Source organism: Phoxinus phoxinus, assembly GCF_949152265.1.
Source record: "Phoxinus phoxinus genome assembly, chromosome: 9".
In the NCBI taxonomy this organism is placed as follows: domain Eukaryota; kingdom Metazoa; phylum Chordata; class Actinopteri; order Cypriniformes; family Leuciscidae; genus Phoxinus; species Phoxinus phoxinus.
Genome location: NC_136884.1, coordinates 28,923,474 through 28,944,400, shown reverse-complemented (window position 1 = coordinate 28,944,400; position 20,927 = coordinate 28,923,474). Strand labels below are relative to the sequence as shown.

The 20,927-nt window shown below is 40.1% G+C and overlaps 2 protein-coding genes across 15 annotated transcripts in view; one reads left to right on the top strand and one right to left on the bottom strand.

Annotated features, from left to right (window-relative positions):
* Window positions 1-10,343, bottom strand: part of LOC307003761 (uncharacterized protein) — a 20,293-nt gene extending 9,950 nt beyond the window's left edge. Inside the window, exons 1-2 of one of the 2 annotated variants that reach the window (XM_079622545.1) lie at window positions 10,117-10,343; window positions 9,526-9,671 (exon numbers count right to left, since the gene is read on the bottom strand). In XM_079622545.1, the coding sequence (XP_079478671.1) occupies window positions 9,526-9,610 (85 nt within the window). In that variant the 5' untranslated portion in view covers window positions 9,611-9,671; window positions 10,117-10,343. The remainder of the gene's footprint in view (window positions 1-9,525; window positions 9,672-10,116) is intronic. The other variant, XM_079622546.1, reaches the window with a different exon arrangement.
* On the top strand, window positions 4,297-20,927 carry LOC307003778 (uncharacterized protein). Of its 13 annotated transcripts, XM_079622574.1 has the most exons (12): window positions 11,396-11,787; window positions 12,411-13,121; window positions 13,780-13,937; window positions 14,043-14,177; window positions 14,257-14,476; window positions 14,594-14,710; window positions 14,793-14,944; window positions 15,052-15,234; window positions 15,343-15,578; window positions 16,217-16,283; window positions 16,429-16,455; window positions 16,831-17,192. In XM_079622574.1, the coding sequence occupies exons 2-9, from the start codon at window positions 12,933-12,935 to the stop codon at window positions 15,455-15,457; spliced, it is 1,269 nt and encodes a 422-aa protein (XP_079478700.1). In that variant the 5' UTR covers window positions 11,396-11,787; window positions 12,411-12,932; the 3' UTR covers window positions 15,458-15,578; window positions 16,217-16,283; window positions 16,429-16,455; window positions 16,831-17,192. The 13 variants fall into 13 exon arrangements, with proteins under 13 accessions (XP_079478697.1, XP_079478696.1, XP_079478707.1 ...); XM_079622575.1 differs by adding an exon at window positions 10,569-10,587 and having other exon boundaries at window positions 10,704-11,787; window positions 16,217-17,568; XM_079622579.1 differs by adding an exon at window positions 10,978-11,001 and having other exon boundaries at window positions 11,711-11,787; window positions 16,217-17,568.

The window sequence follows — 20,927 nt, the reverse complement described above, 5'->3', positions numbered from 1 at the left end:
CCGAGCTACGGAGTCTTATGTCACATTACAGATCACTGGTCCTTGTCGTCTCACGTCCTCCAGACGAGAGCCTTGCACAAGAGTCACACGGGGGCAAATATCGCAGAACTACTAAACAATATGGCGACAGAACGGAACATCACTGAGAAAGACCCTGTTTTAGCGACAGACAATGCAACGAATGTGACTACCGCTTAACAGGCTTTCTCCATGTCAGAAGGCCTCACAGCGTGTGCTAAAGCTGCCAGCTGTTGCCAGGTTACTTGGACGAGTACGACGTGTAACTGGGTTTTTCCACCGAAGTGCCACAGGACTTCGTACTTTGCAGGAAATACAAAAGTTGCTGGAGCTCCCCGCGCACAGACTGATAACAGACGTATCAACGAGATGTAACAGTGCACATGACATGGTAGAACGTTTCCTCGAGCAACAGCCAGCGATCACAGCTGCACTGCCGAAGTGAGAAAGAGAGATAAAGATATCTGCACCTTTACCGAGTCTGACACATCCAACGCGGAGGAGTTCGTCCAGGCCCTAAAGGCAATGAAGGTGGCTACATGTGTTTTGTCAGATGAAAGTAGCCCGACACTCTCTGTCGTAGCCCCACTACTTGCACCGTTCTTGCAAGACACCCAGGAAATGATTGGGGATCCTCTGTTCATTCAAGAAATCAAAGAAGCCGTTCACCAAGGCCTCATTAAAAGGTATGCGTCTAAGAAGTAGGTGGCCACGCTTGATCCTAGATTTAAAGCACTGCCGTTCCTGTCTGATGATGAGAAAGAAGAAACGTTTGCAAGTATGGTCTCTGAGGCTACAGCCATAAAGGAACCCGAGGTAAATAATAATTCACATGGTGTCTTTACTTATTTAATAATATAGTACAACAGGTGTGTGTGTACGGTGTACGCATATGGTCATGCATTGACACTGCCAAAATGTTTATATAATGGTTTATATTATATGCTGATTTTCGCAATCAGTCCAGATTAAAATAATTTGCTCACCTGCTTATTTTGTTTACGGAAGGTTTTCTTCTAAATGTTCCTTCACAGTGCAAATCGCATTTAACTAACAACTAGTGTTACTGTAAACACTTAAGCATGCAAGTTTAGTTTAACTGTAAATAGTGCAAATGGCCTCTGTCATAATTATTCAACTATTACTACATTATGAATGATGTGTGTAACTCTTTGTTTTGCTGCTGAATGAATATTACTTATGAATGTGTTAATGTAAGCTATAAAAAATAGAACGATGTTAGGATAGAACAACACACATTCATATTGTGTGCTAATTGGTTCTACCACTGTTTTATGTTGTACCCTGTAGGAAAAAGTGGCGAGGCAGGACCAGGAGAAATTCAAGGATGATTGTGCACCAGATGAGGAGAAGCAGACTGAATTAGACAGATTTTTATTTAATGCAGTCCAGTATTTAAAAGAATGGCTTTCACTGACTTTTCATTGTGGTGTATTTTATTTTACTTATGGACCTAGCTTGATGAGAGCTTTATTTCAAAAAGTATTTTTCTATACATAGTTCCCACAGGCCAATTAATGTCACATGACCTCCCCGGAGACGCCATCTTTGATGGCATAAGCTGCATACTGTCTATGATAAGCTGCTGTGTTTACAAAGTTTTACAAGCAAATTTCTAATATTTCTTTCTGTTTATAATGTTACGAAAATCATGAAGTGACAGAGATTATAAAGAGACTCTATTAACACAAGACAGAGAGAGGTACAATGCGAAAATGTTAGTCATAAATGGTGTGGATCTGTATGTGCTAACGAAGGAAGCACTGCATGAGCACTGATTATGCAGCTTTGCCGCAGATAACGTTACAGTATTATCATGTGTACCATTATCTGGTATTGGCTAGGAGTTTTTACACATGTGAGCAATTCCGAGCCTGGAAATCGTACAATCAGTTTGCCGAGGGTTGGGTTGGGGACGTTTGCTCAAGTGCAATCAATGGAAAAGTTGTCATCATAGCGAAGATATGTAGCATGATGCTAGACTATCTGTCTATTAAAAAGCCATAGCCTGCACAACTTAATTCCTATGTTCCCCTTAAAACAGTCATCGGTGCTTTCTGTAACTTGCATGTACTTATTTGTACACTGAAGAATAGGGGTGGAAAGGTACATGTATTCGTATTGAACCGAAACGGTACGGAGTCCTACGGACGTCACTGTATAAAAATAAATAAAACTTGCGTGCAAATTAATTAATATAATGCGGAACTACTTTATATGTGGGTTCTTTAGGGACATAATCTGAGATTGCAATGCTGGAATGCGTGTGTAAGAGAGAGAGGGGCGCGGGCGCGATCGAACAGTGGAAACAATGTTGTTTTTGTATGTTTTTAATACCTCTTCATTTTGTTCATACAGGACATCATTCAAACTGCAAATTGCATCGGTATATTGTAGGGGTGGGAATCTTTTACCATCTCACGATTCAATTCGATTCCGATTCTTGAGGCCACGATTCGATTCAAAATCGATTTTCGATTCAAAAAGATTTTCGATTCAAAACGATTCGATTCGATTATCATGTAGAACACAACCGGTGAAGACAAAAAAACATCTATATTTCTCAGTCAGACACAGTAACTTAAAGAATAACAAGTTATGAAAATAAAGTGCTTCTTTCAAAATGAATAATAGTCCTACCCCTAAGCTACCTGGCGATGAAGCAGCGATAGACCGAGTTTTTTTTTTTTTTTTGCCCTCTCGGAGTTGGCAGGGAGTTTCGTGAAGCACTGCAGTGTGCGTTGGTCTGCAGCTGGCGGCTGACTGTACGTTCACACCGCCGCCGACTTGATCTGCAAAAAAGCTATGGCCGCCCTGTCAAGGACGCTTGTCAAAAAGTACGGGGAATCTTGTTGACGCTTTGGCCGCTCTGACGTAGCAGCATTCACAATGAAATGTAAACAGAAAAAACAACCAATGCATTCGGCAGTTTAGGATATCGCACAAGATTTGTCAACACAGAAAACGTTTCATCACTGGAGAGTTTTTTTCCCGACACCATCGTATTAATTGATTTTGATTAATATGCGCGGCCGGAGAGAGAGAGAGCAGACAGCGCTCGGGTGAGTGCGCGCGCGCGGCCGGCTCTCTCTCTCTGCTCGTTCTTATGCCCTGTCAAGCGCGCCCTGTTAAACTGACAGGACTTAAAACACATGCAAATGGTAGGAACGAAAGATCTCCCTCTCATCCATTTGCTTCCTTTTTGTTTTAGTGATTTGCCGCTCACGTCCCGTATAGGCTAGTTACAAAAATGGAGGCGAACAGCCAGCTGATTTTATTTATTTATTAAATCGATTCTTGGACATTTCAGATCGATTCTGAATCGTTGCAAATGAGAATCTAGATTCTTCTGTGAATCTATTTTTTTGGCACACCCCTAGTATATTGTAAAATCCAAATTTAACTGAACCTCCGGCACGATTTGAACATCCATTGACCCAGCAGGAGATGACCATTTTCACTTTTTATCACGAAATTAACTCGTTTCAGCTTCTCCTTCTAATGTTTTGCCCACAGAAAAGGCGCCGGGTCGGCAAATGCCCGTATGTTGTGACGTCATGTAGGAACTATGTATTGGACTTTTGTGGCTGCTGATTGTTTATGTTAACTGAAAACTGGAATAAAACAGAAATAAATTACTGCCAAGATGTTTTATTTTATTGTGACAGCCTGTATATATTTATTAAAGGGGTCATGACATGAGAAACCAAATTTACCTTGATCTTTTGGTATATAAGAGGTCTTTGTACCATTAAAACGTCCTGCAAGTTTCATAGCTTAAGACGTCCTCCCCATTATAAACAAATAATTTATTTAATCAAGCTCTAAATACAGCTCGTTCTGGATCCATGGTAAGAAGTGACGTCACGGTACGAAGTGACGTACCAGCGTTTGCATATAGACCGCCTCCAGCACAAGACAACTACGCTTTAAGCGCAAGGCAACTACGCTCATTTCGTATCGTTGTCGCGCCCGCGCGCCTCACAAGTGTTCAGTCGACGGACAGCGAGTGGGTCTGTGTACAGGGAAATTACGATGCCGCAGATGTGCTGTTCCTGGCTGTGGACAAACAACATCTTTGAATACGCTGCCGAAAGATCCAGTCGTCAGGGAAAAATGGATGCACTTTATTTTTTTGCGGACGTCTCAGTCACGGCATTTGAAGGATGACTGTTTTGAGAACAAATCCCAAAATGATGCTGGCTTTGCCAGAAAACTGTTGCTCAAAGATAAGTCCGTGCCGACTATTCTGGGCTCAACAACGACGACGCAAACTGTAAGTAATGTATTTAAAACTTTAAACTACGCTGAATCCGCAAATGTTCTGGCTGGGAGCGTTAATAATTGATGCATAGGCACTGACGTTAGCCAATCATAACAGTGGGCGTTAACACTGAACTCTTAAAGGGGAAACACCCCCAAAACAGACTGTTTGAATCAGAGGATGAGAAACAGGGTGGGAAAAGGTCATAAATCACTACATTTTAAAAGTTTTTTGTAAAAAAAACTATAGTAATACTATAATTGCACCTAAGGGAACATAATAATAAAATTAAAAAAAACATGTCATGACCCCTTTAAGTGTACTATTCAACTTTTCCCTATGGTCTAGAGAATTGACCGTTCGCAAAACCCCGCCCTCTAACGGTTCTCGTCCAATCCTAGCTCAGCAACTGTAACTAAGGAGAAGGACCTCCGTCAAACATTGCGATTTCAGCAAGATAGTGCAATGATGCGCCTATGGCAGTGAGGTCTGCACGGGCTTAAAACTTGCTGTATTTTATGATTGCTTGCAACTATTATAAAAAAATAGGCTACATGTACAAACACCGTTTCACTGCGGCCCCCTCATCAGTCAGCAAACAAGAGGGAAAAAAGAGAAAAGCACGGACTTACTAACTTAATTACGAAACGTTGATGTGGTTGAACAGGAACAGTCACAAATTCCTCTGGAACTCAAGCATTAAACTTCAAAACAAAGTTTGCGCAGTTGCACAACTATTTACACAAATATATCCTTCTCAGTCGGCTACGAGTTATGAATGAAGAGAACCGCATCGAGAGTTGATGGTTTCAGCGCGTCCTCTGATTGCAGTGTTGTGACTGAAATAGCGCTCGCGGGAGCACATGCGCAAAACAGTTTTGTAAAATGATATATGATCAAATAAAAATGATTGATATATAATTTTACAAAACTGTTTTGTGCATGTGCTCCCGTGCGCTATTCTGTCTATACTTTCTGTCGTGCCCTGGAGGATATGTCTGCTGCATTACTCCAAAACCAATCACTTAATGTGTGGATCTCAACCCAGCCATGGCTATGGTTCTCAATTGTTTGACGGGCGTGGTAACAATAACTAAGGGGCGTGGCTTTTGCGAACGGTCAATTATTATTTATTTTTTTCAATATCGAATCGCAATACTTTTAATTATAAAAATAAATAAAAAGCAATACATATCGTATCGGCACACAAGTATCGTGATAGTATCGAATCGGGAGGTAGGTGTATCGTCTCGTCCCATCCCTAATATATATACATATATATACACACACAACGGTTCTTTCTGGTTCTCGAATCTGATTGGCTGAGAACCTTTTCCAGGCGTACGATATTTGCGCAGTAACAGCACTCGCTTGCGGTGACTGTCGTGTGCGGTCGAGCAAATCCACCATATGTTTTAAAAATACTACTGTAGTTGTGTCACAAAAGTTTTTAGGCGAGAATATAGTTATTTAGACCTCAAATATGTTACTAATATATACTCGTAGTACCTATTTTACAATATGTTGAGACACGCAGATGCGAGCTTCAGGCCGTCAGCAGGCGTTCAGCGCTCATGTACCCGCTGAGAACAGCGACATCTCGGCCAGTCCTTCGGGAATTTGCCGCTGGCTCTCGTGTAGACAGTGGTTTAACATGAGATACAATTAATTTGGGGTATATTAAAGGGGCGATCTTTGGTCTTATTAATAATCTATTACTTGTTCCAAAGCAAATCGATTTTGGTTAAGGGGAAAATTAAGTTTCATAATTATCTTTAACTTGAATCCTCTACTAGAGTGCTGCTTGTACGTTTGACTGAATTGTTTGCTTGTGTTTATTTCCTATTGTCTTTTATAATGGCTATTGTTGTTCATTTAAAAATGATTGTTCACTAAATATTATTCTATATAAAGAATATGCCGTATTTGCTATTGAGAAAGGATTGTGATATGTACTTCAGTGAAAGTTACAATATTACGCCATTAGATAGCAGCAAAGACTGTCTTCATGAGTGAGTTAGAACTAAGGAAGTTGTTTTAGCGCTGTCTGTCATGGGAAGGACAAAGATGAACATATCCCTTTCCTCAGTGAACAATCAAACTGATTTTTTGGATATAATATTATGGATAATCGACATATCAAATGCAGGTAATACACTGTCTACATAATACAAAAAGCTTCAATGAAGTGACTCAACGTTTCTTCGTTACTAGCTCTAAAGTGACGTTTTAAACGGAGGCTTGAGCTCAACTGTAAAACTGTCAACTTGAGATTTGAATCATTGGCAGAAGGAAGTAGTTCTGCACAAAAGAGGGTTTTTAAGACTCCATTGTTGTGTCTTATTCATTTACTCACGTGTGCCATCGAACTGTTGTATAAACGCAATATCACACTCGTAGCCGTGCGATATGGCTGTATTTCAGCACGCTGTGATTCCTTACAGGGCTTTGCTTTTAATTTATTACTTAAAGCTCACTTGAAGTTTTTCAATAGCTAGGCTACTACAGCAAAAACTACTAGTGTGGCCTGTGGGTTTGAGGCACTCTTTTCTTTCGCTCTCATCTCCCTCTTTCTTTACCTATCGCTCGCTTTCACTCCTCCCCGTATCGTTACGTCACCTAACGTGGGTGGGAGAGATTGTTAATTGAGAACAGGCAGGTGTATAGATACCTGGGGTTCTCATCCGGTGGGATCGACAGCCGCTAGCTACAAACGAGTTGGAGTGCAGCAGTGTTCCGGGGTGCTGTTCTAGCGCGAGGGGTGCCTAGTGATTGCCAACGGCACGACTGTTTGTGTGCGCACTTCCAAAACATGTATGGAATGTCTAAACTGACGAGCACAGAGGAGGTACACTTTTATTTTAATTGTCTTTGCGTATCCTGCTGGTTTATTGCTTTGGATGTAATAGGGTTCCGTTGTTATGCTCGCCAGCATTCGTGACCCTGGTAAATGCAGGAAACCAGAACACTTCTAGTCTTCCAATCGCTACTGCAGAAAGGTATGTTATGGTTCAGATTATCATGTGTTGGGCAAGAAGTAAAATGTGTAATAGTTATGTGCTCAGTGGTTCTTGCGGAAAGTAATGGTGAAGGACTTGGACCCACCCATGGCTTATTCCTATGTTAAGTGATGGATTTGTGTGTTATTTATTGACAACCAAAAGCGACACATTGTTTTACTGAAACAAAAAAAAGATTGTATTTTTTTTTACTTTGCTAAGCCAAGCCTGGGCGTACTTCTTTGTGAACTAGTCCCCTTGCTCTGACCAGTCATTTGCAGGGGGTGGCGTAGTCAACACCGCTATAGCCATCAGGGGCTACACTAGCCTAACTGATAAAGTTCACACAATATTTTAAACAATTAAGTGAACAGTCAGTAATAAAATAAGAACAAATACACAAATTACAAGCAGAGATGAATACTAAATAACAAAGTTAAAGTCTAACAGTAGTACTCAGTTTCATCTTTGTTAAAGCTGTATTTTGTTTGTATTAATGACACAGACAACAGTATATATTGAGTGTCACTTTAGACCGACTGCACGGACCGGAAAAACGGACAAACATCCGTTTCTTTCTCAACTGTTCACATATGACTAAACGAGAGAATACTTGCGAAGACGGCAATTTAGACGGGTATTTTGACAATTTTGTGTTCATGTGTCCCTTCAAGGGCAAGGAAACGCAAAAGAAGAACCAATTCTGTATTCGAGCTGTCTAACGCCCCTCTCTCATGCTCTCTCTCTGCGCGCTCTGGGTGTGTGCGGCTGTGCACACAGATAAGTCCCGATTTTCGGCTCTTCTTCCGCAATTAAAATTGTTTTAATGTGTAAATTGGCAAGACAATACACGTCCAAATTATAAACTTTTACTCTATTATGGGTAAATTCAGCAGTTAATCCGCGAATCACATGCGTGCTGAACCATGGGGCCTGATCCGTACGGAACAACTGCGATCCGTTCCACCCCTAAAAATAATGCTTCATGAAAAATCAAGCACAGATAATGAACAAGTGACAAGCACAAACAAAATTACGTAGGCTACAGTACACAATAGTAATTACAAACAAGACTTAAAGGATAATTCCGGTATTTAACACCTTGAGTTTATATTGTAGTTTGTTTTGGATGAACAAGAGTGGTGGACAACATTTTTTTGACAATGGTTCCTCTCTCGAGTTTTTGACTATAATAGAATTGGCCATGGACCCATTTAACATTGGAGTCAATGGGCATGTCCGAAAATGTCATTAAAACAGCCAATAATGTTCGTTTACAAAACTGTGCAACTCACCGAGTGATTAGTGGTGTTCGTTGATGTTCCAGAAACAAAAAGTGTTGCGAAATACAGTTTCTGTCGTGTTTTATTCGTCATTGAGCGGAAGTTACACGGTTGTGAAGTGTCTGAAAAAATAGTTCCACTATAGCAAAATAAACGGACTGGAATCATATATTGCGACGATATATTGTTTATAATCATCAACGAACACCACTAACCACTCGGTGAGTTTAACAGTTTTGTAAACGAACATTATTGGCTGTTTTAATGACATTTTCGGACATGCCCATTGACTCCAATGTTAAATGGGTCCATGGCCAATTCTATTATAGTCAAAAACTCGAGAGAGGAACCATTGTCAAAAAAATGTTGTCCACCACTCTTGTTCATCCAAAACAAACTACAATATAGACTCAAGGTGTTAAATACCGGAATTATCCTTTAAATCACCTGAATGCCACTCAGACCCAGAGTTGTGTGTGGTGCGAATCAAAGCAACATCCGCGTCTGTTTTCAGGCCTTCTCGCGGAGCTCTCTCCAGCGCTGGACAGCTTTTCTAATATTAACACGTGTCCTAAAGCTCTTGCCCAGACATAACCCTTCGTTTTCCAGTGATTTCTTCTGAGCTTTTCTCATTAGTATTGTGTCTCATCTCTATTTTTGCAGTCTTTGTTCAGTTCAAATCTCCCTCATGCTGGTTCTCTCTCCTCCACCGGCATACGCCTCCTAATGCTGATTGGCTACACACATTTTGTTGTTGTGTCGGTCCGACTAACTACCAAACAGCATAAGGTCCATAATTGTATCTAACAGTGACGTCATACCTGCACCGCTTAAATTAGGACATTCATATGATATTCTTCAAAAATATAATTCATTTCTGTAAGCTGGAGATTTTAATAAGGATCAAATGACTGAATTCAGTTTTGAGAATGAAACCTACCTGTTTGTTCCTCAGTATCTTCTTGTTTCACACTGAATGTCTCTTCAATCTTCATGTCTTCACTCTCCTCTTTAATAAACGCCATCTTTATAACAGTGTCTCGTGGATCTCAGTCGCTTCACCAGGAGTTGTTCTGTGTGTTTGTCCTGTTTGAGATGAGAATAATTAACAGAAATAAAAATAAATCCACACTGAATCTCTGGGTTTAAATCTTAATCAGCTCTAGTTCAGTGCACTGGTAAGAGAGTTAATGGACTTAAATCACCTGATTAGACTAAAAACACTTAAAACTAACAGTGCAAATTAATACAAGAACATAAATTATACAGACACTTCATGTTTATGCATTTATGATGTTTATTTACTATTCAATCATTTGTAATTATGTTTAATAGACTGCATTAGCAGTTTCCCAAAAGTTATAATTACACGTTTGTTCTCGTTGCATTTACACTGTTTTGATTCGATTTCGAGTATAAAAAAGCTCAGCTTTTCTCATCACTGTGTTAAACTCGTGTTTATGATGAATGAAAGCGAGATGAGAGTCGCACCTTTTGTTAAGTTATTCATATGTGGATGCGATTTACTCACACAAAAATATCGTTGATTCTTGTGTTAGATGCAGCATTGCAATGTTACTTTCAACACTGTTGAATTCGTTGAAAACCACAACAATTGCCTGACCGATTTAAATGCTTAAAAACACAAACCTTTAACAGTATCATAACAGATATTGGAGCGGACCGCGGCGCAGCATTGTGACGTCACGTCGCCAGTCGTTTCAAAATAAAAGCCCCGTATAGTTCATAGAAATATAAGTCCATAGTGCATGCAGAAAACAAAGGTATTCATAGTTGTATTTGTGGTGAATATATATATATATGTTATCACACAGAAATAAATAGCATTTTAAAGAATATTAAATTGAGAACTATTATTTTAAATTGTTATAATATTTCACAATATTACTGTTTTTCTGTATTTTTTATCAAATAAATCCAGGCTTGATGAGCAGAAGAAACTTCTTTCAAAAACATAATAGTGTTTCCAAACCTTTGACTGGTACTGTATATTTATGTTAGCATTATGTTCACTTTCTTCAGTATTTAAACATTCACTGTGTGCATTTGAAATAAATATATATTTATGGTTACACAGAAATCTGTCTTTTTGTGCAGATATCTAGGCATCTGATGGACCATTACCCAAAACATTCTAACATGACTGGAGGGTGACTTCTGCACAAGGCTCTTTGTAATATAGTTTGGTGTAATCAATATCGAAATATAGATTTAAAGGGTTAGTTCACCCAAAAATGAAAATAATGTCATTAATGACTCACCCTCATGTCGTTCTAAGCCCGTAAGACCTCCGTTCATCTTCGGGACACAGTTTAAGATATTTTTGATTTAGTCCGAGAGCTTTCTGTCCCTCCATTGAAAATGTATGAACGGTATACTGTCTATGTCCAGAAAGGTAATAAAGACATCATCAAAGTAGTCCATGTGACATCAGTTGATTAGTTAGAACATTTTTTAAGCATTGAAAATACTTTTTTGTCCAAGAATAACAAAACCTACGACTTTATTCAGCATTGTATTCTCTTCCTTAATTTAGATAGGAAACACATTAAAAAAAAACTTGAAATTTGAATAGAAAAAGAGCAGCATCTCCAGATGTATTTTCCTGTATTTTTGACCAATTGAATGCAGGCCTGATGAGCGTATAAACATGCAAGATTTATTTGTTTTACTTAAAAGAAGACTCTTTTGACCATCAAGCCTGTATTTACTTGATCAGAAATACAGCATTATATTAAATAAATATAATTATATTACAGGACAGTGAATGCTCTCATTATCTTCCTCGTCTGGGGATGCTGCTCTTTTTCTATTCAAATCTCAAGGTTTTTTTAATGCGTTTCCTGTCTAAATGAAGCTCATTATGTTCAGTTTACAAATATTTGGTCACATTTACTCATTTCTAACTAATTTAAAATGTATAAAAGCATAATATATTTCTGAGGAATAAGAAGACAAACTCAGTTTGCCCTGCATGTAATGGGCCATTGACACCTTGATGGAGGCCTGTTTAATGCTGTGATCTGATTGGATGGTTTGAAAAAGACGCTGAGGCTTACCTGTGAATCATTGTTGCTTGTGGACACAGCTTGAAAATCTTTCAGCCGAGGACATCTTTGGTTTTGGAACTTTGATTTTCTTCATTTTATTCCGTTGAAATGGAAGGACAAGCTGAAAAAAGGTAATGCTTGTGTTTTTGTGTTTAAACCAGAGGATGATGTTTCTTTCATTTCGATAATTATTTTATTCAAAAATAATCATTTGAGTTCAGAGGTCATTGTGCATGCTTCTAATTGTTCATTCAAAAACTGCCACCATTACACGCATGGTGGCCAAACTCTTTGTTTGTGAAAACGTTTTTGAATCATCAGTATCTTTGTAAACTGAGCTTTATTCTGATTTTAACCAAAAAAAAAAGAAAACATGATAAAAAGCTTTAGATTTTTACTGAGTTTCAAAGAAAAAAAAAACTTTAAACAATGTAACAGAGTATTTGCCACTGCTTTTTCTTTATTGTACATTTTTGTATTCAGTAAAACTGCCACACAGAACAGGCCAGTTACATTTGAATTGGGTTTTTATCTAAGTACCTTTAACAGTAATGCTGTATTGTGGATATACTGGTGTCTGTTAATTTTGTTGTCGGTCCAGATATCTAAAAAGTCTTAAAAATTTATAATCATTTACCAGATAAATATGATGTATTTTGGTATTTTCTGAAGAGATATCTTGCATCTTGGCTCTAAAAAACTCATTTATAACCTCTTTTTTTTACTTTTCTTTATAACTTTTTTTTCCATACAGTTCATTCCACAGCAGAATTGACTTCCTCTGCCCTCACTGCAAGAAGGCTCCGCGCACCCTTCCAGGCCACCTTCGCACGGTGTGTATGCAGGGAAGCTCTGAGGAGGACATCAGTGATACTGTCATCCAGGCGAAGAAAGAGATGGCCGAGTTCACCCACACCGGCCGCTTCTGGGAGTACCAGAGGGTTAGAGACATTTTGGGAGCGGCTGATCCTCTTTCCAGGTGTACCTTGCCTCACTGCTTTGTCCTGTGGCAGTAATTGTACTCAATATTCCATCAAATGTGTGTGTATTCACTGTTTTTCTTTTCTTAGCTTGTTGGAGGAAATGGACAGGAAGGGATTGGTGGTGAGGAACATTCCTCCACTCCTTCTTGCGCCATCGTCGGTTCCTCGCAGCTCCACGAGGGACGCAGAGAGCGAGCCAGAACCGGAGGCAGAACCGGAGGCAGCGTCTGAGACCAGCTCTGAGGAATACTATCAGAGGTTCAGTTTCACATCATCACGTTCACAGAGAGCAGATGCAGAGATTGGACATGACCACCTGGTTTATTTCATTTCAGCACTGGGGCACCCAGGTGGACCGAGGTGGACGCGTGGAAATGACCAGAAAAGGCCTTTACAAAAAGCACTCCATCGACCATCCGCTTCTCCAGGCATTCTTCCGTTTCCTGAGAGTGGACCTGGGGAACAGGAGAAGTAAACAAGACGTTAGTGAAAAGAAGAGATACATTTAAATGTCACACACACACTCTGTCACGATGTGGTAGAAGCAAGGAGAAAGCAGGATCCACATGCCGCACACTTTATTTCAATAAACTGAAAACTTCACAAAGACTCAGACTAGGAACAGGGCATCCAACATCGACAGTAACAAAACAAGAACTCACAAAGATGGACTGAAACACAGGGCTTAAATACAAGGCCAAACAAGCTAAACAAGATAACAAGGGGGCATACATGAACACAAACGAGGAGCGGGAAAACTGTGAACAGGACTGAACCAAAAGCACACAGACAGACATTACAACACACACAGAGAGAAAAATTAATAAATACATTTGAATAAAAAATTGTTTACACTTTATTTTAAGGTGTCATTGTTGCAGTGTAATTATATATGTACGTACTGTGTAATATTACGTAATTAATGTACTTATAGTATTTAGGGTAGGATTATGATGTGATTGAGTTTTTTTTTATTTTATTTAATTGTGCATAATTTACTGTCATTGCTATGGCACTAACTGTTAAATAATGTGTTACCAAAATGTAGTTTGGTTCTCATCCATAAACTGTGTGTTGTGGTCACGTTAACCTGTTTTACATTCAGCTCTGCAGATTTTAATGTCTAATGTATAATCACAGGTGGAATCTGTCTCCCGCTTCATGTTTTTTATGGACCCGAAAGAGCCAAGCCTGTCTTTCGGTAGAGAGGTGGAGAAGGTCAGAGAGTACTTCAACGTGCTCACCCAGACCCAGCTCTCCAAACAGACGGTGCTCAATTACTGGAAGAGTCTCAAGAGGTCAGTACTGTGTAACGTCACAAACACATCACGTAACTGTCAAATGATAAATATCGGATAGGCTGTCTTCTGGCTTTAACAATCATTTATTTCTCTCTCTTTAAGGTTCATGAAGTACACTGTCACTTCCACCGGCCTCCACACCAAGGACAAAAGTCTCTACAGGGACTTCATTGATCCACTGAACGGCATACGGGCCGGTATGTCAGAAAAAGTCAACAAGGAGTTGACACAAAAAAGGTATTAAAAAAAATCACTCCTTCTTTATCTATTACATGGAAATCGCAGGTGAGCTCAACAGTACTATTTTATTTCTCAGGTACCATGGCTATGGAAAGGAGAAGCTGCCAGCGGACTGTGTGGCGATCCTGGATGTGGCTCGTGAGGACTTCCTGGCGGTTGTGGGGAAACTCCAGGGTCCAGGAGCCATATCTGGGGAGGAGCTTGATAAGGACGAGCGCCTGCTGGTCCTCTACTATCTGGAGGCGGTCATTATGCTCAAGCTCCTCCAGCGGCCCGGTGTCGTCACTAACATGACCGTAAGTGTATTTTAGTAACCTTTTTTATTCATGATCTCTTGTGGTTCACAGATGTGTGTGTAGCTTTTGATTATTAGTGAGTGCTGTCATTGAATGTGCACGCCTGTGTGTTTGCAGGTCGAGGAATGGCAGGGGAGAACCAGCACACCGAACGGCGCTTGTGTGGCGGTCAAGGAGCATAAGACGGCAGCATCACAAGTAGCAGAAGTTCCCCTGACCACTGACCAGGAACTTGTACGTTTGTATTCAAAATTACACTATAACTGTGTGTGTGTGTGTTTGTGTGTTTTTAAATGTATTTATTTCTTTTTCCCAGTGGTTCAGCCTGTACTTTGACCAGATTCAGCCGGTTATGCTCCAGGGTCGCAGGTCAGGCGACGACACAACGACAGAGGGCCATTTTTTCATTTCAAGCACGGGGAGGCCGTTCCACAACCCCTGTAATGATTTATATAGACTCCATGCAAAGTAAGTGCCATTATGCATATCTGTCTTAAAGTACACAATCTTAAAGTACACAAATGTGCCCGTGGTCCGCTTGTTATTCTGCTTTCTAATGTTGGCCTGTGTTCTAGAGACAGTCTTCCACCAGTGTCCAGCGGAGACGCCAGGATGGCGTTCGAGACGGCTGCAGAGAACCTGCCGGAGGTGGAGCGCAATGCCGTGGCCCGGCTGCTGAGACACACTCCCGAGATGCGAACCCCGGCAGACGCTTTCCTAGCGCAGCGTCTGGTTGAGCAAATTGCTCAAAAAACACGGTAAGCAATCTGAAATCTAAAGAATGAGATTATTATTATTTGTAATGTTGCTACTCAAAGCAGTCACTCATTGGCACTTTCTTTATTGTTTATTCATTGATCTTGTAGACCTGAGTCTGCTGCGTCCACGAGCAGAGAGTGGATGAACGGACAAGCGTTCGAGTTGCTGATGACCTGCAATGACCCTCTGATTCAAACCTTGCCTGAGCTGCATCCAAACTAGCCAATCAGAACTCGCCTTGCCCCCCCGGAGAGAGGGGGGTGAATTCCACACTGGAAAGGTGTGTAAGGGTCAGCCTGAGAAACACAACTGATGTCAAAAGGTCAACAGGTTGTAGTTCCAGGTAACACTATACACTATCATTACTAGGCAAGAAAACGTTAAATGGATTCAAAAAGTGACAGTAAAGATTTATATTGTTGGAAAATGCAGTTTTCATTTCATTTATTTGTTTATTTTACAGGGACAGTGCTCATTAATTAACAGTAAAGCCAGAGTTAGCTCAACTGGCCAGTTATTATAAAGGCAACCTAAAATCAAAATATAAAAAACATCAAATTACTTTTTACAGTCCACAAGTAATAACAACAGAAAAGTAGTGATAAAAGATACAACACACAACAATAAGTAACAAGCAACATCAGCACACAATATAGGCTAAAACATAAGGAGAGATTTCTAAGTCTGACACAAGACAATCTGCTAGCAAGCAACAACTCTCAGTAGACAGTCAGTAGTCACGTGCACATATCTGATGATCAATTAGCCAGTTCTTAAGCTGACCAGTACAAGAACGATGAGTGAACGACAGTTATTTTTATTTTGCATTAATTTGGTCAAAAACACAGGACATCCTGATCAAGTAAATACAGGCGTGATGATCATAAGAGTCTTCTTTCAAATAAAAATAATAAAAGCGGCATTTGTGTTTAATAATAGTAATAATAGCCTATATGTATATATTTGTTTTCTTTGTTTCAGTGTAAAGATGAGCAGTGACAGCACTGTGAGCGACAGCGGTGTTGTCACATCGGGAGTCAGTGATGTGGTAAGTAGAAATAAGTATTGATAGAAAATGCTTAGTCGTTTAGCCAAATCTTAATCTTTATTAACTTGATTTATAACAAATTAAAAGCTTGTGGTAATAATTCAGATTTCATTTATTTTTTCAATGTTTTTTTTTCTTCCCCAAGGCAACCACTGTGATCATTAGTCGCACTGTGAGTACACTTTAAACATTAAACAGTGCATCTGTTTTAGACTGATGTGCATGGGGACAGATGTTGTATTGTGTTTTTGTGCAGGATAGCGAGCACACGTCCTCCTCGGAGGAGATCATGGGAGGAGGACATATCCCCCCCCCTCCCAACAGCCCCAATTTGCCCCGCCATCGGCCGCCATCTCCTCCAAATTTGCAATTATGGTGTTAATTTGATTTTTATTTCTCTCCAGTATTTTGCAGACGATGAAGAGGAGGAGGACGATGACTTATGATTTATTTTAAATAAAAATGAATATTTTACATATCATTCTGGTCTTCTCTTCTCAGTTTTTAAATATATAATGTTTAACGATAATGTTTCATGACTTTGAAGGGGGTTTTCGCGGAGATCAGTGGGCGCGCGCGGTGACGTCAGACCATGAACAAGGTCCCCTTCTTTTCAGCTAGATTAGACCTTTTTATTCATTTATAATGAACATTAATAACTGAAAACAGCTAGGTGATACAGATGATGATGATGATAACAGTGAAGACGACACATGATGACAGGTAGCCAAGGAGAACAGGCCTCATGAGGATATATAGACATGCAATGTGTATTATTTGTGCTGACGTCATTTCCATTTAGCTCAAAATAAGCTCTTTAATTTAATAGTCCTAGTTAGTGTTTGTGTGTGTATCCATCCTGCCTGCACCTGTTAGCTAATAGTGTGTAAAACATTTTTGTGGTTGTTTTTTTGCAAAGTATATATTACATTAACCTTTTTTTTTTTTACATTAAAATATAATGAATGAGATGATTATTGTTTGTAATGTTGCTACTCAATGAAGAAAGTGGCAATGAATGACTGCTGTTTATTCATTGATCTTGTGGACGTGGGGCTGGTGCGTCCACAGAGCAGAGGATGGACGAGCGGACAGCGTTTGATTTGAGTTTACGTCCGAATGGACAAATACACACAACATTATGTCTAAATGTCCGTTTTGGAGAGTATTCATGTAAACACAGTCGGTTATGTCTTTACAGAGCGTACAGTTGTGAGAATATCAGATGTGCAATTGGATCTGCACACACGGTCTTAAAGTGACAGTGCGTATAATAAACCTAATGCCTTCTGTACACGTAATATTGTTCAAACAACAAAATAAAAAGAGAAAAGCATTCACTGCTCTTTAGTAGCTTTAATAAGGATAAATTATATGTAATTCATACAAATAAATATATCTGCTTGAACGAATAAAGAATGATGTAAGTTAAAGACTGAATAATCATTAATTGAAGAAGAATAAAGACTGTTCTACTTTAGGAGAAGTGTTTTTAAGATATTATTTTATGTCACAGTGCTAAATCTGTGTCTGTATTGCATGTTCAAACTTTACAAATTATTCATATTACAAGGTTAATAGATGTTTTCTACGGGAATTTATAATGGGTTTTGGAAATTTTAGAGAAGTTCTAAATTAATGCATTACAATTTAATTAAACCCATTCGATTTTACTCGACTAAATCTACTGTAGATTTAGTCGACTAAAATCTTATTGTATTTCGTCGACTAAAATTAAAACAATTCAGATGACTAAAATATGACTTAAGCTAAAATGGCATTTTAGTCAAAAGACTATGACTTAAACTAAATCAAAATGTGCTGTCAAAATTAACACTGCCCTGCAGGCGAGGCAGAAAATGACTCAGAGCTTTCCAAATAATTGCTCTCAAAAGCTCTAAATAATTTATGAGTGCTGAACGTCACAGACCGTTCACCGTTCTGCCCTCCTGGGTGGCACCCCAGCCTGTTAAGGACGCATCTGTCGTCACAACTTTCCACATCATAACCGTCCCCAGAGGGCGTCTATGTATTTCAGAATCCTCAGACCTGGTGCTAAACCCGCCTCCGCACACAGACAGAAGTACCGGGGGCTTAGACTGAGCCCAAACGACAGAACTGTAAATTCGTAACATGTGCCTTGGTAGGCGAATCAAGAAACTTCTTGTGTGGCGGATAAATGCTTATGTGGAAGAAAGCATCTTTCAGGTCTACCGATGTGAACCAGTCGTTCTGTTTTATGGCGCGGGCGAGCGAGCCATGAGTTAGCATTCTGAAATTGTATTTCCTCAAATGTTTGTTCAACACACAAAGTTCCAAGATAGGGCGGAGAGAGTTTTCAGATGGAAATAACAAGAATAAAATCCCTGATTCATCAGACTGGGGTGCACCACCTGAATCGCTCCCTTGTTTAGGAGGGAGGATATTTCCTCTTACAAAATGTGTGAAGCGTTCTCTTCCGTGTGTGAATAAAGAACGCCATTGAAATGGGGGGGTTTCATTGCCAACTGGAGTCTGTAGCCCTGCATTATAGTACGCATCACCCACTCGGGAGCCGAAACCGCTTGCCAAGCCCGTTCGTGACTCACGAGTGTTCCCACCAGGCCGCAGCAGAGCTGTGTAAGCCCAGCTGACTCAATTGTGATGCAATGGCGCCCTCTAGTGGACGAACTAGGGGCGACATGCCGGGGTTTAGAGCGATTTTCTCTCTCCGCAGAGGAAGGCGGCCCCATGCCAGGCACCCCCTGCGCGTTTGCCTAACCCACCTGCCATGGGACGACATTTCCACCAGGGCAAGGAAAGGCCTCGCAACAGACCTGCATAATCTTTCCGGTACTTTAGACCGCGGAGTAAACGCAGTAAGCAACCGGTCTGGGGCAAAGAAAGTTCCTGGGACAAATTGTTCCGCGAAATTTCGGTGGAAACGTGGCTATTGTAGTGTATTAGTTATATAGGAAACAGAAGGCCTGAGATTGTGTGAACCTGAAAACACACTGCATTGTGAGGACAGAACGGTTTACTAGGACATTGTAGAGTTTTAGTTAACAAGGCATGAAATTGTGTTTAACTGACGACAGAGTAGCAGCTACAACTGCTGTAAAGCGTCAAAATACCTTAAAACATGATTTTTTTGGCAGTTGAATAATGACGCAAGTAAATTGACTACTGCAAACTGTAGTACATCTTGTTGCCTGATTTAAATACTGCTCCAATACATTTAGCCTCTGAAAGGGAAACTCCTACAAATGCATATGCTATAAAGTCAGCTGCAAAAATAACTGTCCACACCTTTTCAGTTCTCATTTTTACTGTATGCCTTTGGTAAATCCTGACAGTAGTTTTTAACACCAAGAGAGGGTTTGCGTTGCCACAGGTTGTTAGTAAATCTGGTCTTTTGACTCTGTTAAGCCTGGAAATTTTCACAAAGTTGTCAAAGCTATGAAAAAAGTGTCTGGTTTTGATGAAGAACACAACTCTTACACAGCACCAAGTCTTGCTCTAAAAAGCTAAATAGCTGACATAATTCACTGTAGGGCTTTGATGACAGAAAATGAGGGCTTGATCAAATCAACTGAAGCTTTCAAGTCACTGTACTCCACAAAGTGGTGTGAGCTTGTATCACACTCTGCCCTGAACACACTTAGTGAGAAGAAATTCAACAAACCATCGACCTTGCCTTTTACCCAGGATGTACAACTTTTTCACACTCACCTGGAACAGTCTGCAAAGGCTGCCTTTGACGAACTGAAGAAAGAAGCATCTCCCCAAAGTTACGCTGACCTTGCAAAAGCCACTCTTGCTCAGACTATAGTTTTTAATCGAAGGCGTGCAGGGGATGTGTCCAAAATGCACTTAAAGAACTTCATTGAAAGAGACAAAAGCCCACTCCATGTTGATGTGTCCTTGGGATTAACCAAGTTTGAAAAGAAACTCTGAGCACTTCACTCGGGTAGAAACCAAACGTGTACGAAAGGTGGCCGTCCTCCTCACACCACATGGTGAAATCGCTGAATCTATTAGTCAGCAGAAGAATGGAATGTGGTGTGCAGGGTGCCAATATCTTTCTCTTTGCTAGACCAAAATGTTCAAGTTACTACAGAGGTCAAGACAGCTTAAGACTTCATGCAGTAAAGTGTGGAGCCAAAAAAACAGAATATCTCCGCTCAACCCAGCTCAGGAAACATGTTGCAACCCTTTCAGAAATTTTAAACCTCAAAGACAACGAGTTGGATCAGGTAGCTGACTTCCTCGGACATGATATACGTGTCCACCGTGATCACTACAGACTGCCTGAGGCGACAATTCAGCTTGTGAAAATCTCAAAGCTACTTTTAGCAATGGACAAAGGTTGTCTTGGAAACATCCAGGGAAAGTCACTCGATGAGATTCAAATTGAAGGTATTTTGCATATCTATTGCAAAATGTCCCATAGCGGGTTTTCCAATACCAATCCCAACATTTCCATACAAGAGTATTGGACTTAATTAACATTATGATTTCAGATCAGATCCAGTTGACCGATGATGAAGATGATGCAGATGACGAACCTGATGGCACCAGTTCATTTGGCAGACAAAATGAAATGTCAACATCAATACAAGAAGCCTGCATGGAGAATGCAGAATGCCAGAATGGAGGTAATTA